Source organism: Lingula anatina, chromosome 10 (genome assembly GCF_051362555.1).
Source record: "Lingula anatina isolate TDL-2025a chromosome 10, LinAna3.0, whole genome shotgun sequence".
NCBI classification, from domain to species: Eukaryota; Metazoa; Brachiopoda; class Lingulata; order Lingulida; family Lingulidae; genus Lingula; species Lingula anatina.
The window spans coordinates 18,891,376-18,906,132 of record NC_141776.1 but is presented as its reverse complement, the minus strand read 5'-3'; the positions used below and the strand labels follow the sequence as shown (position 1 = coordinate 18,906,132).

The 14,757-nt window shown below is 36.8% G+C and overlaps 1 protein-coding gene across 1 annotated transcript; it reads left to right on the top strand.

Annotated features, from left to right (window-relative positions):
• The first annotated feature begins 281 nt into the window (after positions 1-281).
• On the top strand, positions 282-14,141 carry LOC147759720 (uncharacterized). Its single transcript, XM_086997709.1, has 6 exons — positions 282-639; positions 838-1,227; positions 1,456-1,626; positions 8,506-8,543; positions 10,963-11,222; positions 11,397-14,141. Exons 1-6 carry the CDS (start codon positions 300-302, stop codon positions 12,277-12,279), a joined length of 2,082 nt encoding a protein of 693 aa, XP_086853835.1. The 5' UTR covers positions 282-299; the 3' UTR covers positions 12,280-14,141.
• Positions 14,142-14,757: the final 616 nt, after the last annotated feature.

Sequence of the window (14,757 nt, the reverse complement as noted above, 5' to 3'; positions counted from 1 at the left end):
CAAATCATGATATGGACGTACGTATATAAGACTGTGCAGAATGTTCCATGCGAATCAACAATCTGTCTGACAATGTACATCTGTTTGATGCACCCAAGGCTGTTTTGCGCCATTCCAATGCCGTGACACGCTGCTTTACTCAGTTCCCCCACAGAAAAATACTGCTATACGTTTATGCAAAAAATCAAAAGCTTTTTTACACGCGGTGCGTTACTTTATAGATTTATTTATTTATTATTATTATTATTATTTATTATTATTTTTTTTTTTTTTTGGTAAAGCCATGCTCTACCTATTTCATGTTAGGACTGTTTATTAATTCGAATATCATGATCTGGTCATTAATTTCAGATTCATCAGCACCCACATATTTCAAACAGACATGGTCACAGGCGAACAAGAAAAGACAACTTACGTCAGTTAAACTGGAGTGGGACTTGCAAATACGTCAAAATATTGATCACTTTGAAATAACATACTATGCCCAGGAAGCTCATCACAATCTATTGAGTGTCGAGTGCAGCGGACGAACTGCCGAAATATATGGATTAGAGTCCGGGACTGCATACAACTGCAGTATTTCAACTATTTTACACAATGGACAAAAAAGTGAAGCTGTCACGTGCGTGGCTTATACAGGTATCTGGGGTTGTTTTCTCATCTGTTTTATTTGGTAAATATCACGACCTTTTACCTTATTCATATTCATGATAAAATGGAATCTTGGCTAATACACTGAATTACTTAAAGAAGTGAGATTAAAATAAATGACAATTAATTCACCTTAAGGTATAAAATGGAATATAATTCCACGTAACCAAACTTTCATTCTTACAGCACCACCAATGCCTGGTACCATTGTACATAGCGTAGCAAGTACAAATAGTTTATACTTGCGCTGGATGCCAGCTCCAGGTGCTGTTCACAGTTATGCCATAATGTACAGAATTGTTCGAGATGCAGACATTAACAGTCAAGACAGTGCAGGCATGCAGCAGATACGACGTCAATATGAAATTCACAGTAGTGAGCCAGGATCGGCACAAACTCAAGAAGAAATTGATCACGATGAATTCCAAATATTGGATGCTAGATATGATAAGATTGAAACTGTGCAAAACGAGTGCAATATAGAAAATCTTCTCCCTGACACAAAGTATGAAATCCGAATTTTTGCGATAGCTAATGGTTATCCTAGCGTACCACAACAAAGTACACAGGTGACACGTAAGTGCTTTATCACATCCCTTATTTTAAATGATATATAATGAAGTAACTTTGTTGAATTTTTGGAAGCATATGAGCTGTTAAATTGGACTGGAAATGTCTACCCAATTTGAAGAATAACTCATGAATTTTACGCTAAAATTATACATGCATTCCACTTGAAAGCGACAGCAATGAGCCAAACATTTTATTGAAATCACAGTAGTCTTTCACGTGTTTTACTTCCAGAGCCATGTGATCCTGGGCAAGTTACCAAAGAAAACACCTCTGTGAAAGCAATGTCACTGTTTTGGAAAGCGAGTGAAGGCAATATTGACAGTGGGTATGACATAAAGTACGGACGAGGAGACGAGGCCACTACAAAATTCCCCAGTTCCAGTGTTGAAAACCGCACAATTGGTAATATAGCAACTGGTGTACCTTACAGCGTAAAAGTGCACCTAAGGCCCCTATTTCACACAGACCACGAATCCAACGAATCGCCAGGAATTGACAAATTTCAGGATTCGTGAGGATTCGTGAGATTTTGCCAATTTTCTGGTCTAATTTGACACGCTCACGATTCAGTTACGATACAGGTGCGATAGTGTTACGAATATTCGTGGGATTCGGCTGAAATCGCGCGAATATTGTCCAGAAATTCACTACGACTTTTTGGAATCGGGAGTTCGTGGCCAGAACTTTGAACAGCTCAAAATTTTGGGCACGAATTCCCGATTGATCAAAAATTGCAAGAACTGACTACGATTATATACGAATCTGTTAAGTACTTCACGACCTGATTACGATTTAACCACGAATCCTGAAATTTTCAATTCCTGGCGATTCGTGGGATTCGTGGTCTGTGTGAAATAGGGGCATCAAAGTTTTTGCCCCCAATTCCTGTTGGTCAAGAAGTGCAAGAACTAAATACGAATATATCCGATTCTGTTAAGAACTTCACGAAGTGATTACGATTCAACCACGAATCGTGAAATTTGTCAATTCATGGCCATTCGTGGGATTCGTGGTCTGTGTGAAATAGGGGCATTAGGCCCCTATTTCACACAGACCACGAATCCCACGAATCGCCAGGAATTGACAACATTTAGGATTTTGCCAACTTTTAGGATTTTGCGTGAGATTTTGCCAATTTTCTGGTCTTATTCGACACGCTCACGATTCACTTACGATACAGGTACTTACGATAGTGTTACGAATATTCGTGGGATTCGGCTGGAATCGCACGAATATTGTCCAGAAAGTCATTACAATTTTTTGGAATCGGGAGTTCGTGGCCAAAACTATGAACAGCTCAAAATTTTTGCCACGAATTCCCGATTGATCAAGAATTGCAAGAACTTACTACGATTATTTTTGATTTGAATGACTTTATTGGGTACAAGATTATATACAAGATTTTTAAAAGAGCATAATAAAACAACTTACAACTAATAGTACGACGTCACTTTAAAATAATGCAAAATAAGATTGTACACAAAAGGGTTTGCCTAAGGGGTCAATGACCCATGAATGGACACCCCCAATGATATACAAATGATAAAAAATAAAAACTCTACTTTAGTACTAAAAACGACAATGTGTACATCTAAAAACGACAATGTGTACATCTGCAACGACCCACCCAAGTGCAAACGTTCGCGGGGTCAAAGCGCTCCACCAGAAGAGTACTATTGTGCTCTCTGACGGATCGTCTAAACATTGATCTGCCAACCCCTGAACGTGTGCAAATGGGAAGGGCGTTCCAGATGGGAACAACGCGATTGAAAAAAGACCGGCAAAACGTTTCGGTTCTACAGAAGTTGGCACTGTGGATGATAAAACGATCTCCCCATCTTTCTCTAAAATACAAATACTTCGTATGATCAAGGTCAGCCCTGCCAATAAAACAACTATGCAGGAAGGTAACGTCTAAAATTTCTCTTCTATAAGCTAAAGGCAGCAAGTTTAAAGCAACCAGTCTGTCTTTATAATTCATTTGGTTACCCAGAATATGTCTTGTGGCAGTTCGCTGCACTCTTTCTAGTTTTATTAAATTTTCTTTTGTAATGTGATCCCAAGATACAGAATTAAACTCAAGCTTTGAACGTACTAACGAATCAAAAAGAGGCTGCATTAACCTTGGGTTCCTATTTCTGTCAAACACTCGCCTAATAGTTGCCCATGTCTGATTTGCACTCTTAACAAAGTTATTTATAAGTGAATTAAAAGTCAACTCACTGCTAACGGTAACTCCTAAATCCCTTACGTCATGTACCTTTATCAATACATGTCCAAAGATGTTATAATAAAATACAGTTGGATTGACCTTCCGCGTGACACTTAACAGCATACATTTTTTTGCATTCAATTTCATTCCCCACCTATTACACCACCTACTACCCTCTCAAGATCCTCCTGGAGGGCCAAACAATCAGCCAAAGAACTAATTAATCTTTGCATCTTTGAGTCATCAGCAAAAAGAGACATAGTTGTGATTATATACGAATCTGTTAAGAACTTCACGAACTGATTACGATTCAACCAAATTTTCAATTCCTGGCGATTCGTGGGATTCGTGGTCTGTGTGAAATAGGGGCATCAAAGTTTTTGCCACCCATTCCTGTTGGTCAAGAAGTGCAAGAAATGACTACGAATATATACGAATCTGTTAAGAACTTCACGAACTGATTACGATTCAAACACGAATCGTGAAATTTGTCAATTCATGGCCATTCGTGGGATTCGTGATCTGTGTGAAATAGGGGCATTACTAGTATAAGTAAAGAAACGAAAAGCGATCCTTTTCAGTTTGTAACAGCCACATGTACGAACAGTCTTTCTCTGAATTACCAAAGTACGAGCTACAAAACAAAACGAAACATATGCAAAAATAGTTATTAAAACGCAGATATTTCCCATACGTATGTGTATTATATGTATATATATATATATATATCAAGCACCCTGTTGTCAACTCGGTCAGTTAAACCCATCAAAACGTCTTCAGTGGCATGGCGTCTGAAGCTGCGCTTGGTCTATCAGGAGGCGGAATACTAATTGAAACGTTGATCATAATCTATTGCTGCGTTATTCTAAAATCCATTAGAAATTCAAATCCAAACGTAAATACTACACAAATATCTAAGTGACACACAAAAATGCAGCGTAAGCTAAAAGTAATGAAAATTAGTGGTTAATGCAAAATATAACCGTTTTTTTTCATTAGCTTACATTCTTATACCTATAGACCTTATGTGTCGTATATTTTTATTAAATTATTTTAAATATCGTTTTTTTCTTTTAATAGTGGGAGGATACTGTGGAATTCTTAAGTGTTATGTGGTTTCAAGGTTCATCAACCGATCTTGATGACATCCAAGGATGGATTAACATTTCCGTTTTTCTGTTATATTCTTTCCTACTAAAAATAGCCATCCTTAATGCAACGCAAAAAGTGATATAGTTCTGTAATGTCTGTCGTGTGATGGTATTCCACATACGATGCAAATGTAGTATGAGCATATTTGTTTCCCATAGTTATCCATTTCCAAGGATATTCCACACGTTCTTAATGAGGTTCTGATCTTGGGGTTAAGCTGGACATCGGGGTTCAGTTGTGGTTCGCATAAAACCAACCTACTGTTGCATTGGCTGTTTGTGGAGTAGCATTATCATGCTGAACCAAAAATGGGTGGTCATTGTCCCTAAAATATTCTCGACAGAATTACTGAAGTCCCTTGCCATTACTTGGCTGCATATCTTTGTGTACAGGTTCCCGTTGACCACCTCCAGCTCGCCAACACAAAAGTAACCAATACAACCCCATGCATGACTTAATTGGGGTGCGTCCTATCGACCAGGGGCAGAACAATTGGGAGCATATTTCTTACCGGCTGTTTTCCAAAATCCCAAAGGGTCCATCACTTCTGACAACGCTGAATCTGTTTTCATCTGAGAACAGTATCATTGTACTGTTTGCTATATTCTTTTGAAATGGTGCAATCTAATTCCTAGATGCTATAAAGTGTTTCCTACGAAGATGGCGTGTGAACATTCTCTTTTCTCTCAAGTGTTAATTGTTTCACTCGTTTGACCTTACCTAAAGGCCGGGTCACACTGCGCTTGCGACCTTTTTGCAACCTTTTTGCAACCACAAAATCTGGCGGTCGCTTGCGATCACTTTGCAAGCTAATTAAGAAGCTGTGGCCAATTTTGATCGGCAAGCAGTCGCAAATCGGTTGCAACAAGGTTGCAGTATGGTATCTGCAACCTCTTATAGACCATCTTCAAGTTATAGGTTACCAGTCGCACACTGTTCGCCGAGCGATAAACAACCTGTCTGCAACCACTCGGTGTCCGAAAACCGGTTGCAGGACTGTAGCAATCGCTTGTCAACTGGTAGCAGCAAGGTCGCTCAGAACATATATGTTGCCAACTTGTGACAGTAGCTGCTTTCCCATAAATTCACCTCTCAAAAGACAAAATGTTGTAGTAAAACGACTTCTTTTCAAAAAGAAGGGACTGCTATAATCATTGACTTTGTTTACCTAAGAAGTAAAACGAGTAAAAAAACTCGAAAATACTGGGTGAACCCGTGGATTGCAAGACGCCCCTTGTAAGGCGATTACAAACATTTGATGAAAGAACTTCGACTTGAAAATCAGGAAGTTTTCCTTTCCTTCCTAAAAATAGAATTAACAATGTTTTGTGAACTTTTGAAAAGACTACACCCTTACCTAACGAAACCAGTGCTGCAATAAAAACATAAACTTGCAAACGTTTTAATCCTTATTAATCTCATAATACTCTTTAATATTTTCTTGTTCAAATACTTGGTCTCTTTGAGGTCGCAAGGCCTGTGCAGTTACGGTCACACTGAACAAAAAACGTCTTTGCGACTTGCAACTGTCACCGGTTGCAAAAAGGTCGGCGACCGGTTGCAACAACTCGCAAAGTGGTTTCCAAATGAACGCTGGGTTAATATCCGGTTGCGCTGGTTTTCGGTGCAGCACCGCTAACCTCCTGGCGACCGAAAAACCTACTTGTGGTATCCAACCGGTTGCTAACAGGTCGCCGACTGCTTTGCAACTGATTTGCAACCGAATGTGTGGTTTACCCTTTGTCTTTTTATCCTAGGCGTTTGCCACTTACAATACAACGTAATTAAATCGTGACAAGTCATGCGCATCGTGTACTTTTTACACTCTCATCCTTGTAGTGAGGATACCAAGCACTGGGAAGATGTTAAATTGTTTGTGTTGAAACTATTTTTATTTAAGTCTATTGGACACATTTTACGATTTGTTCAATTATTAGTGGATAATTTTGATGTTGAAATTATGATATTAAATAGCAGTTATACCTTGCTGATTAAATTGCTTTTACTTTCCGTTTTCTCTGCATTGTTGTATTTGTTTCACTGTTTACTCTGATAATATGGCTTTGCAAATTTTAAATAACATACAGCGATATGTAATTGAGGTTTTCGGCATTTTACCTATGATTTTCGCTAAAAGATAAATAAACGTAGCGTCAAAAAAACGTACATTGCTTTTATCATCACCTTTTTTTTTTTTTTTTTTGGTTTCGTAAGTGTGAAATACCTGGTACATGAAAGCCTTGGCAACTCAGTTATTGGTATATATATATATATATTGCCAACAAATGCAATTTATGTTTTCTTTTTCTAAAATATTATAATATATGACCTTGATATTCAGAAGGCTTACATAACAAATTATGAAAAAAGTTCTTGCCCAGATAGACCACCATCCTACGCTTATTTTATTGCAGTCGCTTGCAACCTTCCTGCGACATATTTTCGAACGCCTGCGATCGGTAAAAAACCTGTTAGCGACCAAGATACTAAAGGCCGTCAATCGACCGTGCAGTTACAACTGCAATCTTCTAACGACCTGCTGCCGACTACTTGCGACTGGTAAAAAACTTGTAAGCGACCAGTCGACTAAATACCGTCAATCGACCGTGCAGTTACAATTGGTATGCTACTGGTTATAGCAACCTACTGACAACCAAGAAGAGACCGATAGGCAACCTTTAGGATACCGATAATTTTCATCTTTAGTCGCACTGGTTGTCGGTGCACAAAAAATGGCCTTCATGTGTCAACGATTGCATGCGACCTGTTAACAACCTTATGCGACCACTTTAAAACCTATGGCAACCTCCTTGCGACTTAGGTTGTAAAGAGGTTGCTAAAAGGTTGCAAGCGCAGTGTGACCCAGGCTTAACACGTGCTGGTATGGTTTGGATGTTGCCTAACCCTCAAAATGGTTATCATGGAACATCTCAATCTTCTGGCAACAAGGCAGGTCAAAAACACCCCCTTTGCCGAACTACTCTATAAAAATGAATGCATCTCCGAAGCCGCATATGAAAATATTGTAGGTGTTTGAGTATATTAATGGTGACACAAAGGTGACATAGGTATGTCAATATTCTACTTCTCACATCCCAAGTTTACACAATGATAGGTGTCCTAGTTCTTATATGTAATAGTAAAATTTAACGTATGGTTACCCTTGTAACAATGTACTTTCATGTGAATGCAGTTAGAGCTACACTTTGGATAGAAGAGCATCCCTCTTTTAGCATCACACTCGCCAGACCTCTCGCGCGTTTTAATCTTGGAACTTATGGTAACATCCAGTCCTCAACGGTAACCGTATTAATTACTCTATTGACTACAGAGGTCATTTCTCTCTTAAATCTGTATAGGAGATGGAGGCTGGCAATATTGGACAAGGTAATCCACAAATTTCATATACAATGCAAGAACAACTTGACACATCTTTACTTTCCTTGTTGGTTTTGGAAAGGATACACCTGGCTGAAGTTTACAGGAAAACTGTTATATTATTATTATTATTATTATTATTATTATTATTATTATTATTATTATTATGTTGTATAAAGTTTTAACGCACGTGGAAGTTATCTGTCGAAAAGATTTCTTCAGATCAGAAAGTGATTTCAATCCGTAGACGAATCATAACGTCGAATCTCATAAACCTAAATTGTAAGAGAAACAAGGAAGGTTTATTTGATGAAAGTTTGAAACCCATTTGGCATAAAATTTACCTACCCAAACTCAACTGTGACCATTTTTTTTTAATTGGGACTGCCTTGCCCTTCACCCAGACATTTTTTCATCATTGACTTATCACGTTCACGGCAATAGAAATACCAGCCTTTGATTTGGGTTATAGCTTGTTGAAATTTTATAAAAATAATTGGATCTTATGCTCCGACTAAAACAATATAATTAAATTTCAGATATACCTGTACCAATCCCACCTTCAATAAGCAGTAAGGTAAGTAAGAGACTTTGTTTCTATCTAATGTGGCTTACAGATCCTTTGGGGTTAATGCTAATAGTGCCACCAGCGTGAGCGCTGGCGGTACGCATGGTTTTAGTCCCGACCCATGTTGTCCACGGCTACACCTCCACAACACCATTACCGCTTTAGATTATCTTTTATAACGCGTAGGTTCTTTCTTTCGATGAAGCTCGCCAGGAAGATTCTGTTTAGTTTTAAAACAACAGTATGAAACGAACGCAGATAACAACTTCCAACTACAAGTGTCTACAAGTGTCTTTCAGTTTTCCCTCGAAAGCAATCAGAATGTTTCGAATGCTGTTGGAATGCCCTAAGAATATTTAGAATGCACTCATAGTGCAGTTAAAATACAATTACCATGCCAATCGATATTTCTCCGCTTGGAATGCAATTCGAAAATTTTGAGCATGAGCAAAATATTCGGGCCGGCCACAAGCATGGGTAAAAATTTTTGGAATGCACTCATAAAGTTTAGAATGCACTTCGAATATCTAGGAACTTACAAAGAATTGTCTCTCCGAAGGCCCCGTCACATTAGAGGTGGAATGAGCAAGAATGTCGTTCGAGGGAGAACTGAAAGGGCAAGACACTTCAAATCCTGCTAAAATGAGTCGGAATGCAACTCGAATGCATCTCGATGGCTGCCGAAATCATATTTCAGCCAGCAATTGAACTAAACTCGTACGCCATTTGAAGTGTATTCTAAATAGTCAGACTGCATTCTGACAGCATTATCGTTATTCCTAGTTTTCCAACTACATTCGAGCTGCATTTGAGAGCTAATACAGCCGAAATGTGCACGAATTTTCATATGTGTGTGTTTGTGTGTGTGAGAGAGAGAGAGAGAGAGAAAGAGAGAGAAAGAGCGATGAGGTACATAACCATCCATAACGATTTTATTAAAAATTAAGGGCAAACGACTCAATTATCAGAGATAACTGACAGCTGGTTAACTGTAGACGAACTTTGACAAACATTTTTTCAATTTTTTTTGTATCACCTAGCTAACCAATCTAATTTATTTTGATGAATGCTTTGCCTACAGCGTAATTGTTTTACTGAAAGGTATGTATATTTCATTTTTAGATGAACGTGAAGTCATTTTTGCCAAAAAAAAAAAAAAAAAAAAAAAAAAAACAAAACAAGATGCCAGCATAAAGTATAGTACAACTAAGAGAATAACCAAAAGACATTGCTTAATATTACCTGAAAAATGATGTTTGAACGGATTTTCTGCTAGCTTTCTATGCTATAAATGGGGCAGAAAAGTAGGCTAGATAAGAAGATTTAATTTCTGACCAACAATTTAAAGAAAGGAACAATCTAAAGCTCTTTTATGGCTGATCGAGTGATTTGCTCAGTTTGTTCCTTGGCAGGTCGACTTTTTTTAGTCATATAGGAAACTAGTAGAAGTTGTTTATATGTGATGCTCCTTAAAGGTCTGTCTCTTTTGAAAAAAACATAACTTACCATATCTTTTCCTGTCTTTTCCATACCGTTTTTAGCGGCCCTTGCTATTTCTATTGATATGACTTATGACTTGCAGAGTTTTAAAACTCAATCACAATATAGACTTCTGTTTCCATAAACATGCAATTAAACACCAATGAAAAATATAGTTGATTTGAATCACTAATATTTATGCTATTTGATCTAACCTGATAGAATGCAATTCTTTTTCTCAAATAATAACAAAAAGTAAAATGAAATCGTTCCACTATGGGGTCCATGGGAGTAGCAAAGTGGCTCACCAAGCATTAGTCGAATGTCAAACAATCAGATAATAGGATCATGGCTAACGAAATATCAGGTCTAGATTCAATAGACAAATTAAAGCTCTAAATGGTTTCAGTTAGACTAATTACTTCTATACCGGAAATATACTGATCATGCTGCTCTTTCTACCATCTGCTGCCATTTTGATTTTCACTAACAATATCGTGGTAGGATGGACACCCTACCGTTTGCTTACAACAGGACAAGCAGCTGTGAGATGATGCTGTTGAGGATGCGTGGCCAGTATACATGAAACAAACGCTTAAGCGCTGTAGATTGGAAGATACACAAAATATAATTTTAGCGAACAAACACACTTTGGCACGTAACAGAATAAAACTAATGAAAGAAAATCCATCCAATCAATTTATCAAAATAACTGAAAATACACATCCAATAACCAGATGAATGGCTTCCTTCTACATGTATACTGCATGTAACTATTGCCTCAAAAGTCCCTGTAAACAGCCGAGGAACCAACAACATGATTCCTATATAGATACAAGTATATGATAATGTACCAGTACTTATTATTTTTAGATGCGTTCTTGTGTTCTAGATTATAAACATTATACCCCTATACTATCATATAAATAAACTTATATTCGTTTATTAGGGAGAACAAAATCAGATCAGTGCTACCGATGCCCAGGGGGCAGTTGCATCAGTCAAGACCCTCATGGAAATGAAATCGGAACCCCCAGTTGCATCAGTCAAGACCCTCATGGAAATGAAATCGGAACCCCCAGTTGCATCAGTCAAGACCCTCATGGAAATGAAATCGGAACCCCCAGTTGCATCAGTCAAGACCCTCATGGGAATGAAATCGGAACCAACACTTGACATTCCCACTGATGTCACAAAATACCTAGACACGTTAGACTCACCTTTCATTTACTTGTTACCAAACCCTATAACTCTGTGTTTCTTTTTTCAGTTTCCTATTACGCTGAGTGTTAATAAAATAAGTAAATTTCTATTCTGTCAGTGTCAAAAAAGTATAAACATGTGTAATGTGCAGACGGATAAAAGCTCGCTGTTTTATTTCAGATGTCCTGATGTAAGCAGCTATTGGTATGACGACGTAGACAACATTGCGCATGCAAATGTTCTTTACGGTAAGAAAAATGAAGTGGAAAGAGAACTTGGGAAACTGAAAAGGGGTAGTTTAAATTTTGAGTTATATGAGCTACCTGAGGGCCAAGACGGATTAATGAAGCTTCACGCACAAGGGTATGCAGAGGTGACTTCTCCAAGGTCAGGCACCATGGGAGGATTTTTATGTTTTGGTTTTGGAAGGGAATGCTATGGTATCACGTGTTGCCATTGTCTGGATGTGCTTTTGAGTGCACGTGTATCTGAAACCGAGTCACCATTACATGTATTTTGTATAGAAAATGAATCACCTAAAATAGTTGGAGAAGTCCATTCAAGTACGTATAAAGAGTGGTCCGACGTGGACAATAGTTCGTACTTTGTTGATGTTACTTGTGTTAAAATAACAAATGAAGCTCTTGTCCACGAATTGATCCCATGCAATATACGTGTCTTCACTGAGCATGGTCTCGAAGTACAAAAGTCTGGAGCTGGGACAAAGACAACATTTGGAAAATTATTTAATGCAAAATTTCGTACTAAAATGAAACTTCATGGTTTTGGAGAGCAAGACATATTGCATGGACCATTCACCTTTATGGCCTTTGAGGCAGACGGCAGTGACAATGCTTTCTCGAAAGCAGGCGATAGTGGATCCATTATAACAACCAGACATGAAGATGTAAGGAATAGGCAAGCCTTAGCAATGATTGTTGGAGGGGATATTCCTTTTGGAAACGACAAAAAGCTCAGCTTAGCCCTGCCGCTCCATGTTGTATTTAAAAATTTGACAATAAGTCCAACTGATTATACCCAGTTCTATGTGATGCACATGTAAGATTACATGTAGATAACATCTCTGTCATGTACAACGGAATACTAATTTAAGTGACGTTAGTGCCAGAGTCTAAAGCTCTAGTTTCGTTTTCTAAAACCCATTTTGCCAACCGACAGTTATTGTCGTTGTTCAAAAAATGGCAACCAGAGCACTAAAACGGTATATGCAGGAATGGCCATCGGTCAAATAAATTACACTATTGCTTAAATGATGTAATATTTTTGAAAATATATAATATATGAATATATGACTGTATGATATTATATAATTATTGTTTCAAAGTTCACTGTAATAATTACCACGGAATGTTTTATATAAGTAGTTGAAGTATTTATCAATAAACAACTGTCACTTTAGGAAGGTGGACGAAGTTCATTTAGTAATGCAAAACAGCTGATGACCTAAAGAATAGGTCTGAGCAGAAAAGCTGACAACGTGTACACTTTGCGTTTGCCAGCCAGTTGTCTCCTTTTTAATTAAAGGGAATCAAATTAAAAGCCTTACATCCCAAAGGGGAGATTTGTAAAGTTTGTTGCTTCGTTGTTTTGATAGAAAGCAAAATGACATTGTTGTAGGAACCACAAAAGGAATTATCTGTATGTTAATCCAGATGTATCACATTTACTATATACAGTATATTAACTACCCTATGTGTTGTTAAAAGCGAATATTGTTAGAACCATTTTTGAAATAAGATGACAAAACGCATAAAACCCAAAGTATTATTATTATTATTATTATTATTATAATTGTTGTTGCTGTTGCTGTTATTATTATTATTATTATTATTATTATTATTATTATTATTATTATTATTGATACTAGTAGTTTTGGTTTATTAGCTATTTACAATTTAGCACATGAAATACTGATAAATGCACATTAATATTTTGAGATGAATAGTGTATAGATTTATGCCATACAAATATAACAGAATGATTTGATGATCTGAGATCTTTCTTAAACATTATACATGTACTTATATACAGTGTAACAATCTGGTGTGATTACCAGAGATATTTCCTTGAGAATTCAAACTTGGTAGAAAAAATGATTTCCCACCTATCATTCCATGGGTCTTTATTTACAAAAGATCATCTTACATCTGTAAACCATTTTAAACAGTGTTTTTTTTAAATTATCATTCCAGTTACAGTATGTATACGTGACACATGGTACAGAAAATGCAGAATGACGGGCATTTTGATAAGTCAATGTAAGCAAATTGGGTCTTTTTATTTTCAAGTATTCCTTTTTTTCTGAAATTAATAGAATAGAAGCTTGAAATATGTCCTCAGTTGTAAACAAAGAGCTATTTAGAGAATAAAAAGCTTAATTAATTAGCAGGAACCATTTACCAAGGTTAATTGGCTTGGAGGCCAAGGTCAAGCAAAGATCACTAGTGTAGATTTTTTTCCTGAAATACTGCCTTAAGCTTACAATAAACGATTTTGTATGCACATAATATTATTGTGTTGTTTTTATTGCAACTATTATTTAACTGCCAACATTTATCATTTGGCTCCTTTTTCAATTTGTCACCTTTGTCTGGGTGCTGGGATTCAACAAATACATCACGTTTCCACTGTCAACTTTGCTTGGTGTTTTGAGTTGTTTTATATTATCGAGCGAGGCCTAATAATTACTTATTATTGTCATTATAAGGGCAACAGTTTTAGTAAAGGAATATTAACATTATCTTACCTGTGATTGCCGCAGTTTTATCCAGGCGATCAGCAAAAAAGTCGACGTCAAATGTGTAAAAAGTAAATAACTTCCTTGCTTTTATGTAATGTTTTATGTAAAGTGTCAGTTTGGATGTTACTTTGTTGGGGCTAAAATATGCTTTAATATCAAATTAACAAATCATTGATTTTTGGAATAAATATACCATAATAATCACATTGGTGTTATAATCTTAAAATATCATCGACATGGTGACACACGGACTTTAAGCTGAATACGGGATTACATTATAAATAGAAACTACGGAAGCGGTAGTTACGCGAAAATAATTTCTAAGTACGTTAATGTATATTAAATGTGCATTTATTTCTATTTGAACTTTTTATATAATTAGTTTCAGAATAATCTCACCTCGTTTGGTCCTCTCAAGGCACTGCATAGTGTTGGAGGCTAGAGAATAAAACATGAGAAGACAGAGCAATCATAAATTCTATTGATTCGTTAAATATATCATAGAAATAATTAATAATTGAAATGTACTTAGCCTTTTCTACTCACTAAATCCTCTGTAACGCTAAACGATGTCAGTTATATTGGCATATGAGAAAGATCCAAAGAAATGCTTTATTTAATCATTTGATCTAAACCTTGAGTCTGTTCCATTTCATTTCATTATTTTGTTTCCCGTTAATCTATTTCTTCTGAAAACTGCCAATTGTATTATCTCATGTTTTCAAACTTTCCCCGCGGTGTACTTCTGTGTCATCTGTGAAAGCACCCGTGAATATAACC